The 13,006-nt window shown below is 39.0% G+C and overlaps 3 protein-coding genes across 3 annotated transcripts in view; 2 read left to right on the top strand and 1 right to left on the bottom strand.

Annotated features, from left to right (window-relative positions):
• Nucleotides 1-13,006, top strand: part of enox1 (ecto-NOX disulfide-thiol exchanger 1) — a 304,893-nt gene that overhangs the window by 71,269 nt on the left and 220,618 nt on the right. The window lies entirely within an intron of this gene.
• Nucleotides 140-7,626, top strand: LOC309691141 (alpha-aspartyl dipeptidase). The gene is made up of 8 exons (XM_082508723.1): nucleotides 140-961; nucleotides 1,647-1,735; nucleotides 3,557-3,631; nucleotides 3,779-3,858; nucleotides 4,287-4,460; nucleotides 6,928-6,987; nucleotides 7,098-7,180; nucleotides 7,482-7,626. Exons 1-8 carry the CDS (start codon nucleotides 867-869, stop codon nucleotides 7,546-7,548), a joined length of 723 nt encoding a protein of 240 aa, XP_082364849.1. The 5' UTR covers nucleotides 140-866; the 3' UTR covers nucleotides 7,549-7,626.
• The window catches only part of itgav (integrin, alpha V), a 38,845-nt gene continuing 33,690 nt past the window's right edge, over nucleotides 7,852-13,006 (bottom strand). Inside the window, exons 30-32 of the mRNA XM_082508500.1 lie at nucleotides 12,388-12,495; nucleotides 11,513-11,632; nucleotides 7,852-11,324 (exon numbers count right to left, since the gene is read on the bottom strand). Coding sequence (XP_082364626.1) covers nucleotides 11,232-11,324; nucleotides 11,513-11,632; nucleotides 12,388-12,495 — 321 coding nt within the window. The 3' untranslated portion in view covers nucleotides 7,852-11,231. The remainder of the gene's footprint in view (nucleotides 11,325-11,512; nucleotides 11,633-12,387; nucleotides 12,496-13,006) is intronic.

Raw genomic sequence — 13,006 nt, 5'->3', positions numbered from 1 at the left:
CACAACTTTGTATCACTTACTTTCACAAGATTTTTTTTCTTACTGTGTTCCTGTTGGCTGGGTCACTGAACGAAGAAAACTTCTGAGCTTGAGATAATAAATTTTGTATGAAAGTACAAATGACCTTTTTTCTGTATTTATATCTAGAAATCACTTTGTACACATGTTTTCAGGAAACAAGATGGAGAGGGAAAAAGCAAGGCCAAGGGAACACCTGTTATTCTAAATGGACCCATGGAAGACCAACAAAGAAGTAGTAGTAGTAGTACAAAAAGTACAGAATACTTATATTCTGATGAACTTGGGGAAATCCAGAAAGGAAATACAAGGCTTTAATTTGACATAACTCAAGAGAAAGGAGAAAAAGAGAATTCTACCCTGAAAGGATTTTACTGGACTGTGAGCAGCCCATGAAGAAGGACTTTTGTTTTGTTAGAACTAGACGATAGACTTGCAGGGAAAAGGACGCTTTTATTTTGGCAGAATTGAGGAGAAACGAAATAGAGGTACTTTTATTATGAAAGTACTTGGTTAGAAGCGCTAGTGTTGTTTCCGCTAGTGGTAAAATTGATCAAATACAACTACTCCTTATAAAAAGTATTAGCTGGATCCAGTGTAAGTTTAAAGTAGAAAGGACAGAGCGGCTCTGATAGTAACACGGTGTGCTGCACCGTGAATGCTGCTGTGAGCTTTAAACGGCTCCAAGGTGAACTTCCGTGGCGGGATCAGAGTTGATGAGAGCCGGTTTACGGGCTGTCAGGGAGCCGCTATCAGCCTAATCACAGCTGAACTGTGACCCCGGACCTCTGGACTCCGCCGCACTGAAACTTCTGTGGGTTTTCTTCTGTTTCTCTATTCGAGCCAAGATGAAGAGGAGACTCCTGCTGGTGTCCAACTCCACTTTGCACGGCAGTGGTTACCTGGAGCACTGTCAGCAGCACATCTCCAGCTTCTTTGGAAAGTAAGTTAGCGCCGCGGTTCATATATGTGGGCCAGAAAGTTGACAAAGGGGACAGGAAACAGGAAGTGGGGCCAAAGTCAAGTGACATGCAAAGACGTAAAAGAAAGATGAAAGTTTTTATTTTTTTATTCTGTCAGTTTACTGAGCAAACGTGGATTATAATTGCATTTGTATTTGATTCTTTGTAAATCCCTCTACGAGCAGGGGCGTTTGCAGAATTTTTCAGGGTGGTGGCAGAGTGGGGTGGGGGGTTGGGATGAGGGGGTTGGAAGGAAAAGGAAATCAGAATAGCTGATCAGAAATAAATATGTTGTAGAAAACCTGAACAGCAAAGAATGGGCACAGTTTTCTGGTTCATATATAAGCCTGCCCACTCATATGTATGAAATTCAAATTATGCTGCACTTTTAATCTGTTCATAAGGTTGTATTTAATGGTAAACACAACTTGTGTTTGAAAACCCATGAAACTAATAAAATGTAATTATATAGAGTACCTAATAAATATTCTTAGCTCTGTTACTCAGCATCAATGTAATACTGTAAAGTTATGGACAGAGGGCAGTGAAAATCCTTAGAATGAAATCTTTTTAAGTTTAGTGTGCAGACATTCACGACTGGCCTTGAGGTAGGACTCCTGACGGCCTGTCTGGTGTTTATCATGAATCTGTTTGTATGTATTTCAGAGACGTGAAGAGGGTGCTGTTTGTTCCTTATGCTCTCCATGATAGAGACGCCTACACTAAGTTAGCCAGAGAGAAGTTTAAGACTCTTGGTAGGTTCATGTAACAGATTATTTTTGAGTCTCATACTGTACACCTGCTTGTTAGTTTCATATTTATAAAGCCTTAAGTAATTATATGCCTTTGTGTTCATGTTTAATAAAACATACATTTATTTAAGAGTTGTGTTCTATATTTTTCTCTTACTTTAATATTTGAGGGTGTGTATATATTCTATATTTTGTTTTGGAAAGCACAGTTTTCAGTGTTTCTAGGAATTTTTCTGTATATCCATCTATACATTTTTTGCCACTTATCTGGGGCCGGGTCATTGACAGTAGCAGCAAAAGCACAGAAGTCCAGCAACTGCTTGTAGCTGATGTCGGGGAACACCATGGCATTCCCAGGCCAGGCAAGAGATGTAATTAATCCAATGTATCTGGGTCTAGGACATGCCTGGAACACTTGCTCAGGAGACATTCAGGAGACATCCTAATCAGATGCCCAACTGATTAGGATGTAACTGGCTCCTTTTGGTGTGGAGTAGTGGTTCAGTCATTCTAAATTCTACCTGAATGACTGAACTCGCCACACTATCACTTAGCGAAAGCCCAGCCTTTCAAAGGAAACTCATTTCCACTGCTTGTAGCTCCAGTCTCATTCTTTTGGTCACTGCTCAGAGCTTGTGACCACAGGTGAGGGTGTGGATGTGAATCGGTTGGTAAACTGATGGCTCAGAGCAATCTACCAGTACAAAGTCCTCATCACTGGAGATACAGCCCTGTCTGTCAATCTTCCACTTCCCTATCTTGGGAACAAGTCACAGTCATACTTGAACTCATCCACTTGGGATAGCAAGTCTCTAACTCGGAGTGGGAACTCAATCCTTTTCCTTTTCAGAACCCTGGCTTCAGACGACTTGGACCCACCAATGAAGCCAACAGGATCACATCAACTGCGGTAAGCAGAGAGCACCAAAGTAGAAGGCCTCTGTCTCTTTGAGCAAACAAGTAGATGGGCTCAATTTGCCTTTTTGAGCTGTGCCTGTCTGGACCACATGTGCTAAGGCCCAGCAATCAGATGCTCTACCTCCCTTCCAGGTCATGCTGCAGGGTGTGGTCCCGGTAACCCTGTCCAACAAGAGACCCTACCTGGAGCAAGTCCATAGGACATCATAGCCGATGGAATCACCGAGACACACAGACCGCTCCTCCGTAGTATAGTAATAATTTATGGGTGATTCACACGTTTAAGGTGTTATGCTTTATGGTATTTTGAAATGAATTTTCCCCTGTATTTTCTGTGCAGTTTCTCCTATATATTCTAGTGTAATCTGTGTATTTCCTTGTGTTTTCTGTGCATCGTGTTGATGTAAGTCAGTGTATTTGGTCTATCTTGAGCCACAGTCCAGGGGCGATCGTGGCTCAAGAGTTGGGTGTTCGTCTTGTAATTGGAAGGTTGCCGGTTTGAGCCCCGGCTCGGACAGTCTTGGTCGTTGTGTCCTTGGGCAAGACACTTCACCTACCGCCTACTGGTGATGGCCAGAGGGGCCGATGGAGCGATATGGCAGCCTCGCTTCTGTCAGTCTGACCCAGGGCAGCTGTGGCTACACCTGTAGCTGCCTCCACCAGTGTGTGAATGTGAGAGTGAATGAATAGTGGTATTGTAAAGTGCTTTGAGGGTCCCGAAAAGCGCTATATAAATGCAATCCATTATTATTTATGTGCATTTTGGTGTTTTCTCCATTTTTTCTGCATTCTTTCAGTATTTGTTTTTGTTTTCGATTTCAGTGCATACGATAGTTTACAGGACATGCTTTGCTAGATGTAATTCAGTCAAATCCTACATGTCATAAGAGCATTTGTCTTCTGCAGGTTATGAGGTGGACAGCATCCACGAGGCCTCAGACCCTGTAGATGCTGTCCAGAAGGCCGAGGGCATTTTTATAGGTGAGGAACATCTGAGGAAAGCAACAGCTCTTGGAATTTCTTCAGGGATTTCACACTTTTTCTCTTTCTCTTATTCTACATTACCATCTAACCTTTACTTTACCCAATCTGCAGTATGGAGATGCTAAAAGAGGCTTTTGTTTGTAGGTGGAGGCAACACTTTCCGGCTGCTGAAGAGTCTTTATGACAACAAGGTGGTGATGGAGATCAGGAAGAGAGTGATGGAGGTATATTTAATCCAAAAATATTTACTGGAACAAAACAAGACAGCAAACAAACAAAATACTTTATAATTGCAAAATGTAACATTTTTACAAATGGTTATATATATAGATTGATAGATGTTGTTTTTTATTAAAAACATTCCATTTCAATATAATTTTGTGTATGTTTTATAAAAACATATACTATTGTCTTATGAGGGTTTTAAATAAATTTAATAGATTTGGGGGAGTTATGTACGCATTTTATATGAATATGCACATAAACAACAGACCAAATCGATTAGATTCTTTAAAAAATAATTGCAGAAAAATTCTGTCTTGATTATTAAAAAGAAATTAAACCAATGATTCCTGTGTGCTCTTAGTTAAGTAGTATGACTACTTCTTGTCTCCCTTTTCTTTACTCCCACATTCTTTAAATCCTTGCCCAGGATGGTGTCCCCTACATGGGCTCCAGTGCAGGCACTAATGTGGCCACCATCAGCATCAGTACCACTAACGACATGCCCATTGTTTTCCCTCCGTCCTTCTCTGCCATTGGCCTCGTCCCCTTCAACATCAACCCGCACTACCTGGACGCCGACCGCACCAGCCGCCACATGGGGGTGAGTCGCACAGCCTGAGGTTCTGTTTGCTGTGAGGAGGCCGTTAGGCCAGGTTAGTCTAGACTTTGTCTCTGCAAATAATCAGTTTTATAATCAGAGTTACTGATTGTCAGAGCTGGAAATAACTATATATTTTATAACAAGTAGAGCTTTGGATGCTTGTTTTTGAGGATTTCTATTTTCTGTTGCTTTACACTGCTACTAGATGAAGCTGAAATTCTTGCTGCAGACACTCCAGCCACAGTCCACTGCAAAGCCTTCACTAATATATAGATAAATGAAACTGATCAGAGATACTGGGAGTATTACAACTACTCAAAATTCCGAACTGCTACGAGCCCGAGGTTAAAAATCATCAGTGAAAAACGATGTAGGAGTCTTTGTTTTGCTAGCTGGTTGACAGATATAAGAAAATGATTACTGCACTGAGCTGTCGCTTGTATGCCGTATCAGTGTTATAAGTAACACTCTAACATTGCTTTATGGCTGCCCTCTGCTCAGAGATAAGCAGATATGTTTGGAAGCGACAAAGCAACAACATGTTTGCACTATGAGTAATATGTAAATAAAATAATTAAGCTGTTGAAACAGCTCCAACAGTGAAACGGTGGAAGTGCCATGGAGGTTTTTCGCTCGGCTTTAAAAGGATGTCGCCTTACACTGAGTGAATTTGGACCTCAGTAAATCTGCAGTAGTAGATCAACTGCTCGTCCACTTTGAAAGGAGACAATTAAGGTGGTACAGGAATCTGATTAGGATGCCTCCAAGATGACGTATAACAAACATGTCCTACCAGGAAGAGCCAAGGGCAAACACAGGACACACTGAAGAGATTATATCTCTCGACTTCGGAACACCTCCGTGTCTCCCTGGGACGAGGTGGATGAGGTGGGTGAGTAGAGGGAGCTTTGGGCTTCTCTGCTGAGACCTTAGCCCCTCTGACCTGGACCGTAGAAGATGAATGGATATATCTGCTCTTTATTACTTAATAACTTCATGCCACAGAATGATAGTTAGGAGAAAGACGATAACACCAGTGGGAATCTTTTTAATAAATGATTATGCACTACCTGCATTTTGTGGTCATATTAAGTATCTCTGCAGAAACGAATGGAGACACAGTAGGAAATAACCAAGACTGGACTCCAGCCTAAACTGGATGCATTCTAGACCTTAAGGGTTTATAAACAATCTGCATGAAGGGACAGATGATTTGCAGAAGGTTTGACTGACATGAGTTCCAGCTAACACGTGATAAAACAGCCTGAGGAAATTATGCAACACTCAGAGCTGTAAAACTGCAACAGCTGACAAAAAAGCTGCAGTGTCAGCAAAGCGATTTAGGGTAGCTCTGACCAATGTGATGACATGCAATGTTTAGTTTGAGGGTTGTGAAACACTGAATTCATAGAGCCAGGCCATGGGGTAGCAGTTGCACTACCTACAGGGCGTGGCAGCAAGCATCTGGTGTCCAGCTTAAGGGAGAACACGAACTATTATTCTTAAATGGTTTAAAAAACGTTCCTGAGGTGTAAATTTCGTTCATGGAAGGGTGGTTTTCATCATTTCTTGTTCAGATGGTAAAAGTGTCAGAAAACAGGAAAGGTTTGCTCAGTGCAAGCTGTCAGAGGGTAAGGTGAAGTCTGGAGTATGAGTTTTGTTATTGCATACATTTCATAGTGAAATGATTCTGATGCTGTAATGATATAGAAGAAGAAGAAAACCAAAACAAAACAAAATCCAAATCCTGACACTAGAAAAGAACTGAAGAATAATTGCATTTTGTGCTGGAAAAATGATTTACATTGACAAGCAGTTGTTAGCATTTGTTAACAAACAGCTTTGAGAAGAATCACAAAGGAAAAACAATCACTTCATAAAAATATTTGCGTCGATAAAGCACAAATTTATTTTCTGAAAGATATATTGCTGTGTCCACCGACCCCTGGTGGTCACTCTTGGTGATTGCAACAGTGACAAATGTTAATAAACCTAGATTTGTATCTTTAAATATTTTAGTTTTTATTTATGTTTATAATTTATTTTAATATCATCACACATTTGGGAGCAGTATTTAGCTGAACAGACATGAGCAACTGTGGTTTAGGAGGTACACTGGGTCATCTGTTTGGAAGGTCAGCGGTTCAATTCCCAGCTCCTCTAGTCGTCCATGTAAGATACTAAACCCTGAGTTTCCCCTTTGGTTTGGGTTTTCTTCTGTCATTGTAATGTGGTCACAGCAGCAGGTATACAGCAAAACAGGAATGCTGTTATTAAAATACACTTGCTGAATTAACTGAGGACAGTTTGTCACCAATGAGCAGTTGTCCTTATTTTTTGTTAAAAAGAAGAGTGAATGATGAGGTTATTTTGAACATTTTGTCACATCAATAGTTATATTTCAGCTGTGGTTTCAGCCTCCACTGTTTCCACTGTGCTTACAATCTTGAATCTTGTTTTCATGTAGGAAACCAGAGAGCAGAGGATCATCCAGTACCACGAAGAACCCGATACTCCGTGTGTCCTGGTAAGTGAGGGGAAGCAGACCTGCATACATGTAATAGTGCTTAAATCTTTCATGCCGAGAAGATGAAGCGGCTTCATTAGAAAATTACCGTCTTTTTTGTTTGTTGTCAGGGTCTGAGGGAGGGCTCCCTGCTGCTAGTGGAGGGAAACAAAGCGACACTGCTGGGAACCACTAAGGCCAGACTGTTCACCAGGTAACACACTAAGTTTTCATGACTTGAGATGACATCACACTGACTTATCCAATCTCCTTTCTAATCGACTGTAGCCTTTATTAGCCTTACACTAAAACAAAATTAGTTTAATGTTAACATGTTCTTAACTAAATCTAAACAGCATCCCAGCAATGCGGCTGTGTAACCAGGGTGTGTACATCATCAGTAGAACAAACACACAATTTGAGAACGCGAAACAAGTTGAGTTATTCCAGTGACCAGAAAATATCAGCAGGATTTTTATAAATGCTTTCTTTTTGTGTATAATTATGTGTTTCAGGAAAAAGCCCACAGTGGAGTATGAGCCAGGCAGTGACCTTAGCTTCCTGCTAACTGATGCACAATGATCGGTCAAATGGAAGCAAGACGAGGAGCACAAAGTTTTCAATGTTTCTGGTTGGAACAGAATAAAGATTTTAAGGAAACATCTAATGTGTCTCTCCAGTAAAGTTAATCTAGTATTTTTTTTTTTTTAGCAACTTGTGCAAAAACCTGAATAAATTAAAACAAAAATTGACCATTAAGTCTGTAAAGTACAAATTCCTTCCAATTTACACATGGTGATGTGATTTAAATGCAATATTCGTATATACATTTGTAAAAGGCTGCCTGGTTTAAAAAGAAGAGATCACCACAAAACACTGAACAGATGTGAACAAATCAGTTTATTTTAGTTTAAAGGTAAAATCATCTCTTTATGAAATCATTGTTTTATTCTCTATGTGAAAGAATACATACATCAAAAATAGTCAATATTTTCTTAGGGCAGAAAGAAACACGGAGCAATATTAAATACAAATGACTGGCTGCAAATCACTCGTATCTGCCAGGAGGCTTTGTTTTTTTTTTATTATTCCTCCATATTTAACACAAACTCCTCTACTCACCAAAGGCTTTTGCATCATCGCTCAGGACAACGGTGCTGACAATAAGGTCATATCAAAGATGTTAGGACAGAAATAAATGTTTTAGCGATTTGCAGCTTTTCTGAGTAATTTGAAATGACTGATACTGAAATGAACAGATTTCTGTCCAACTGACTCCTGGCAAAGAGAAACATGCTGTTTTGGTCTAATTTACACACAATCAACCTTAGAAAACCTTTATAGAAAAAATTAACAGTGCAGTGAAGCCGCTCAGTTTATCTCCCGCATGAGAGCACTGACCTAAGATCAATCCTCATACCAAAATCACTCATTTGTTAAGAAGTGCCGTCCGACACAAACACACAACTCTTTGCTCAAGTAGGACAAGTTGGTTCAAAGTATTGGTTAAGATGCCACTGAAAGAAAACAATGTATAATGTGCTTATTAAAGTCTTCCTGTTATTTTATGATGAATGTTACCTGCATTATTATATTTGTAAACCTATAATCAGCTATAAACATTAATTTATAATGCGAACCCAATATGGGTAAATAGCAAAGTATTTTTTTCTTTTTTTTTTCTTAAGTATTAGAGCAATCATATACTCAAAACACAAAGTAGAAACCTGCGTTTGTTTTAACTTGTTCCCAGCAAAGCTGCCAGTCTGAAATCTGAATGTAAATAAGTAGAAATCCAAAAGGCCTCAGTGCAGGAAAAACTGTCACAACCAATTCAGTGAAAAGGACTACAAGTCTTTTTAAAAAGAAGTTTGTGATTTAAAACTACACAATAAAACTCTATGCTTGTTGCTGTGTGAGCTGAACGGGCCTCAACTAGTGATTACAATGAAACATGAACCAATCACATGCTTGCAAATACACAATCCAATCGATCATGTCAACACACACTGGTCAACACTCAAGTCGCAGCTCACTAACACTAAAACAGCCCGTACTTTGCCAGGTTAGAATTACTAATAGTCTGTTAAGCTCCACCCCCATAGTTACTATTGCTGTTGCTCTAGCCACTGACTGAAGGTATTTACACATGTTGGCAAATCTTAAACATTAAAATGTGTAATGTCTTAAATACTTTAATACTTTCATCAATTGGTCAGGTTAAAAATAAAAATAAAAATTAAAAAAAAATGTTTTTAAGTTTATCTATTCACTTGAAAAATAACTGAAATTGTTCATTTAATAATACTTGTTAGGATCTAGAATGCATTTAATGTATGGCAAATATAGACCGGTTTCCATACAGCCTGAAACATTTTCTCAGCCAGTTACAGCTCTTTGCTTGCAGAGACACAACATAAGATCAGCTTCAACATAATGATGCGAGATATGAGGCTTCTGTGGACTGACTAATCAGACAGAACTTAAAATGATTTTCAACCATTTTCTGCACAAACAAAATTACATTTGGCCAAACATTTTCTTGATTGTGTTGAAAAAGGTTGGACAAACTTCTAAAACTCTAATTAATGTTGTGTACAAAATACAAAGGAAACAACCACCAACATCCCAAAGCAAACTCATACAAGAGAAATGCAGATCAGCTACCCCACACACAAAGCAGGAAGAGAAAAAACAAGCGTACATAAGGGAAAATATATTATTGTGAGCTTCCCATCATCCCATGCTACAGCAGATAAACCAGTTTTACCGAAACATCTAAAAAGACCTGAATGCAGCTAACTAGCTGCTTCAGTTACCGTATTGCTTTGTTTTTGTTTGTTTTTACATTGCTGGTTGATCAAAATTAATCACGTCACTAAAACAAAAAGAAAAAAAACATTTACTAAATTACAAGTGGAACCCGACTGATAAAAATTCAATATATCGGCCGATACTCTCACATATGAAACAAACACTTGTTTTGCGTAGTAATAATTTGAGTCCATACTAAGATAATATGGCACATCACTGTGACATATGTGTTATTTGTTTATGCTCTGCTTGGATCAGTTGGCTATTGTGTTTGTGGTGTTTTACGCTTCTTGTGTCTCAGCTGGGATAATGTGTTTTTATGGCGCACCTTTGCTGATTTAAACTCCACTGATTCAGTCTGTGGTATTCTATAATACAATACAATAATAATCACTGGCTGTATTAATAATTAACTGCTCTTAGAAACTCTAAAACAATGACTTAAGTGTAGCATAACAACAAGGCTGTTTATCTCATTGCTGAATTTGTGTTTGGATGGAAAATGTGAAAATTAAGGTGGTTTATGCTTCTTATAACTTCTGGAAAACTGTAATTTTGATTTCAACTGCCTGCTGGAACAAAACCATTAAGTTTCTCGATTTGTTAAAGGAATAGCTCAACGGTTTAGGACATGTTCAGAATGACAACAGGCTTGTGTTTGAATATTAAATATGAAACTGCAGTGGATTAGCTTGGCTAGGGAACAGCTAGCGTGGTCCTGTGAAGAGATAACAAGATCTGCCTGGCAGCTTTAATGTTCACTAATATGCTCTAGCTTGTTTAATTTTTAATGCTTGAATTGTAAATATGAAATTCTGCATTTTTCAAATGTTGAATACAATACAAGAGATCGACTTGCTAGCTCTCACAGCTAGTTTGTAAAAGCATTTTGACACATTTTATCAATAATGATTTTAGGGAACAAAAAACATTTATTAAATGTTTATATAATACTTAGAGTTGTGATTTTTAATATCATTAATGTGAAAAGATGAGGTGAATTTTCTTTGTTCCCAGTCCCATGTTAAGGTAAGCTAATCAAGCTGTAGCTTTATATTTTTAAAGCAGGCAATCTGATCATGCAACTCTCACAAATTAAACAAATGTATGTGTGAACTCACAAAACATCTGCAGTTCGTAACATCAGCGTCGTTCAGCCATCACGCACACACTGTGATGCAGCTTCTCAGGAAACGTCGAACTGCTCCTTTAACACTAAACTTTGTGGATTTTGTTTGATCAATGTTTTCCAGATTCTCTTTTGGCACAAATACATGTTGACTTTTTTTAAAAAAAAAACAAAATAAAAATAAAACCAGCACATTAAATCTTAAATCATATCATTATCTGCCATCCAACAGTCAATACAGTGAAATGCTCTCAGAGGCCTTTTTACCCTGATTTCTTCCCACCCCCTACTGATTTGCCATCAGTCCCTCACAGTTTGACATCTAGGCATCAGTGTTTCCGTTCTCCTCCGGCTGCAGCTGCTCCTTTTCAATGCAGTCCTCCTGTGGGGGGCGGACTCTCTTAAAGAAACCCAACTGCACAGGAGAAGAAGAAGAAAAGAGGGCACAAGAGTCGGTTATATTTGGTAGTGAAAGTGGTGTTTCAGCCATTAATCTGACACAGAAGAGCAACGTCTGAACACACGTCTCAGTGTAAAACTACAGAAGCTTAGGAAAAAGGAAAAAAGCAGCACAAGAACAGTGACAATGGACATGTTTACTACCTTGTACATGATGAAGATAAGCAGCGCCAGCAGCAGCAGTCCTGCCAGCACAGCCAGAGCCACCACCCAGCCTGGCACTGGTGGAGGAGGCTCAGCCACCCAAACCACTGATACACTCACCTGAAACGAGACAAAACCAAAAACATACTTACTTCGTCCTGATCAGCTTAAAGTCATTATGCTGTTATAAAATGACCAATCTAACTCTTTAAAATATGCACTGTCCTTCCATCTGTGTTCCTTTAAGGCTGTTATAATAAATTCCTCAAGACTGGTATCAACTTGTTCCAACGCTTCATTAAGTCTACGGTCCATAATCTTTACGAAGAGTCGGGAGTCTAAATGCCAGCGAGTGCTTCCGAACACGCTGTGGACCTGCACTAACATGTTTTATCAGTGATTTAGAGACTGCTGTGTTATAGCAAAACACTGAAGAATGTGTTTTCTCTGACTGATTTAAAATCTAATATTAAGGGACTCCTACTGTTTATATGATTACATTTCATGTAGTTTATGTGAAAATATGAGCTCATTCAGAAATCAAGATTTTTTCTTTTGTTTTTTGTTTTTCTGCAGACAGGAACTGGTTTGTGTAACAACAAGGTGAGAGAGCTTATTTTTCCTCTCCTTGCTGATAACGAGTCTACTGTCGTGAGTCTGACTTCCTGCACTGAGAGGTTTTGTATGCTTGTTTATCTTTCTGTGAAATTCTTTGAACTTCAGAAGAAAACCATAACTTTAAAGTCACTAGTTTGCTACGTATTTCATTCATGAAACCTCCGTATATGTGCACACGCATTTTGTGTTGACTTTCTGTTTGTAGATAATTCTGTGTCTTCCATGCAGTGCTGATCATTTCTGTTTGTGTGTCTTACTGTGGTGCTATTGGATGGTAGCTCCATCTCCAGGTTCTTGTAGGGCATCTCGATCACACTGAAGCTAGCCGTTGATTGTATCACATAGGAACGATTCTGATTCTCAGGCTGAAAGGAGGGAAAAAAGTCACATGTCTGACAAATGAAGTCCAAAATGCTGAGGATAAATCACGACCTGGAGAATGGATATTACCTAACAACAGACATGTGTTCTTCAGCTATTAGAGAAATTAGGACAGAGGTTTAAAAATGTGACAGTCTGGGCAACACTGTTCTGGTTATTTGTTTACATTTTGGCAAAAAGTCCAGATTATGAATGTTGGATTAGCTATTAGCAACCACTGCATGTAATGCACCCATAGATGCACAGGCAGCCATCACTGGGTTAGTGCAACAGTGAAACTTTATAAAGACCAGCTTTTGTTTCTAAGACGTTGCACACATGTTCTGTTGTGTGATTAGATTCCATTTATTTGCATAGCACCAAATTGCAACAACAGTTGCTTCGAGGTGCTCTATATTGTAAGGTAAAGACACTACAATAATATGATGGAGACACACAGCAAACCCAAACCAGTGCATGTTGTGTTGTGTTAATCAGGAAAGGAAACAGAAAGAA

This window comes from Aulonocara stuartgranti (assembly GCF_965226115.1).
Source record: "Aulonocara stuartgranti genome assembly, chromosome: 16".
In the NCBI taxonomy this organism is placed as follows: domain Eukaryota; kingdom Metazoa; phylum Chordata; class Actinopteri; order Cichliformes; family Cichlidae; genus Aulonocara; species Aulonocara stuartgranti.
This window is presented reverse-complemented; position numbering and strand designations above follow the sequence as displayed.

Excerpts from the sequence above, each read along its gene's own strand:
- LOC309691141 (XM_082508723.1), top strand. The coding sequence starts at position 867 with ATGAAGAGGAGACTCCTGCTGGTGTCCAACTCCACTTTGCACGGCAGT. Across the intron at positions 3,859-4,286 it reads TCAGGAAGAGAGTGATGGAG|GATGGTGTCCCCTACATGGG; the intron begins GTATATTTAATC and ends ATCCTTGCCCAG. Across the intron at positions 4,461-6,927 it reads GCACCAGCCGCCACATGGGG|GAAACCAGAGAGCAGAGGAT; the intron begins GTGAGTCGCACA and ends GTTTTCATGTAG.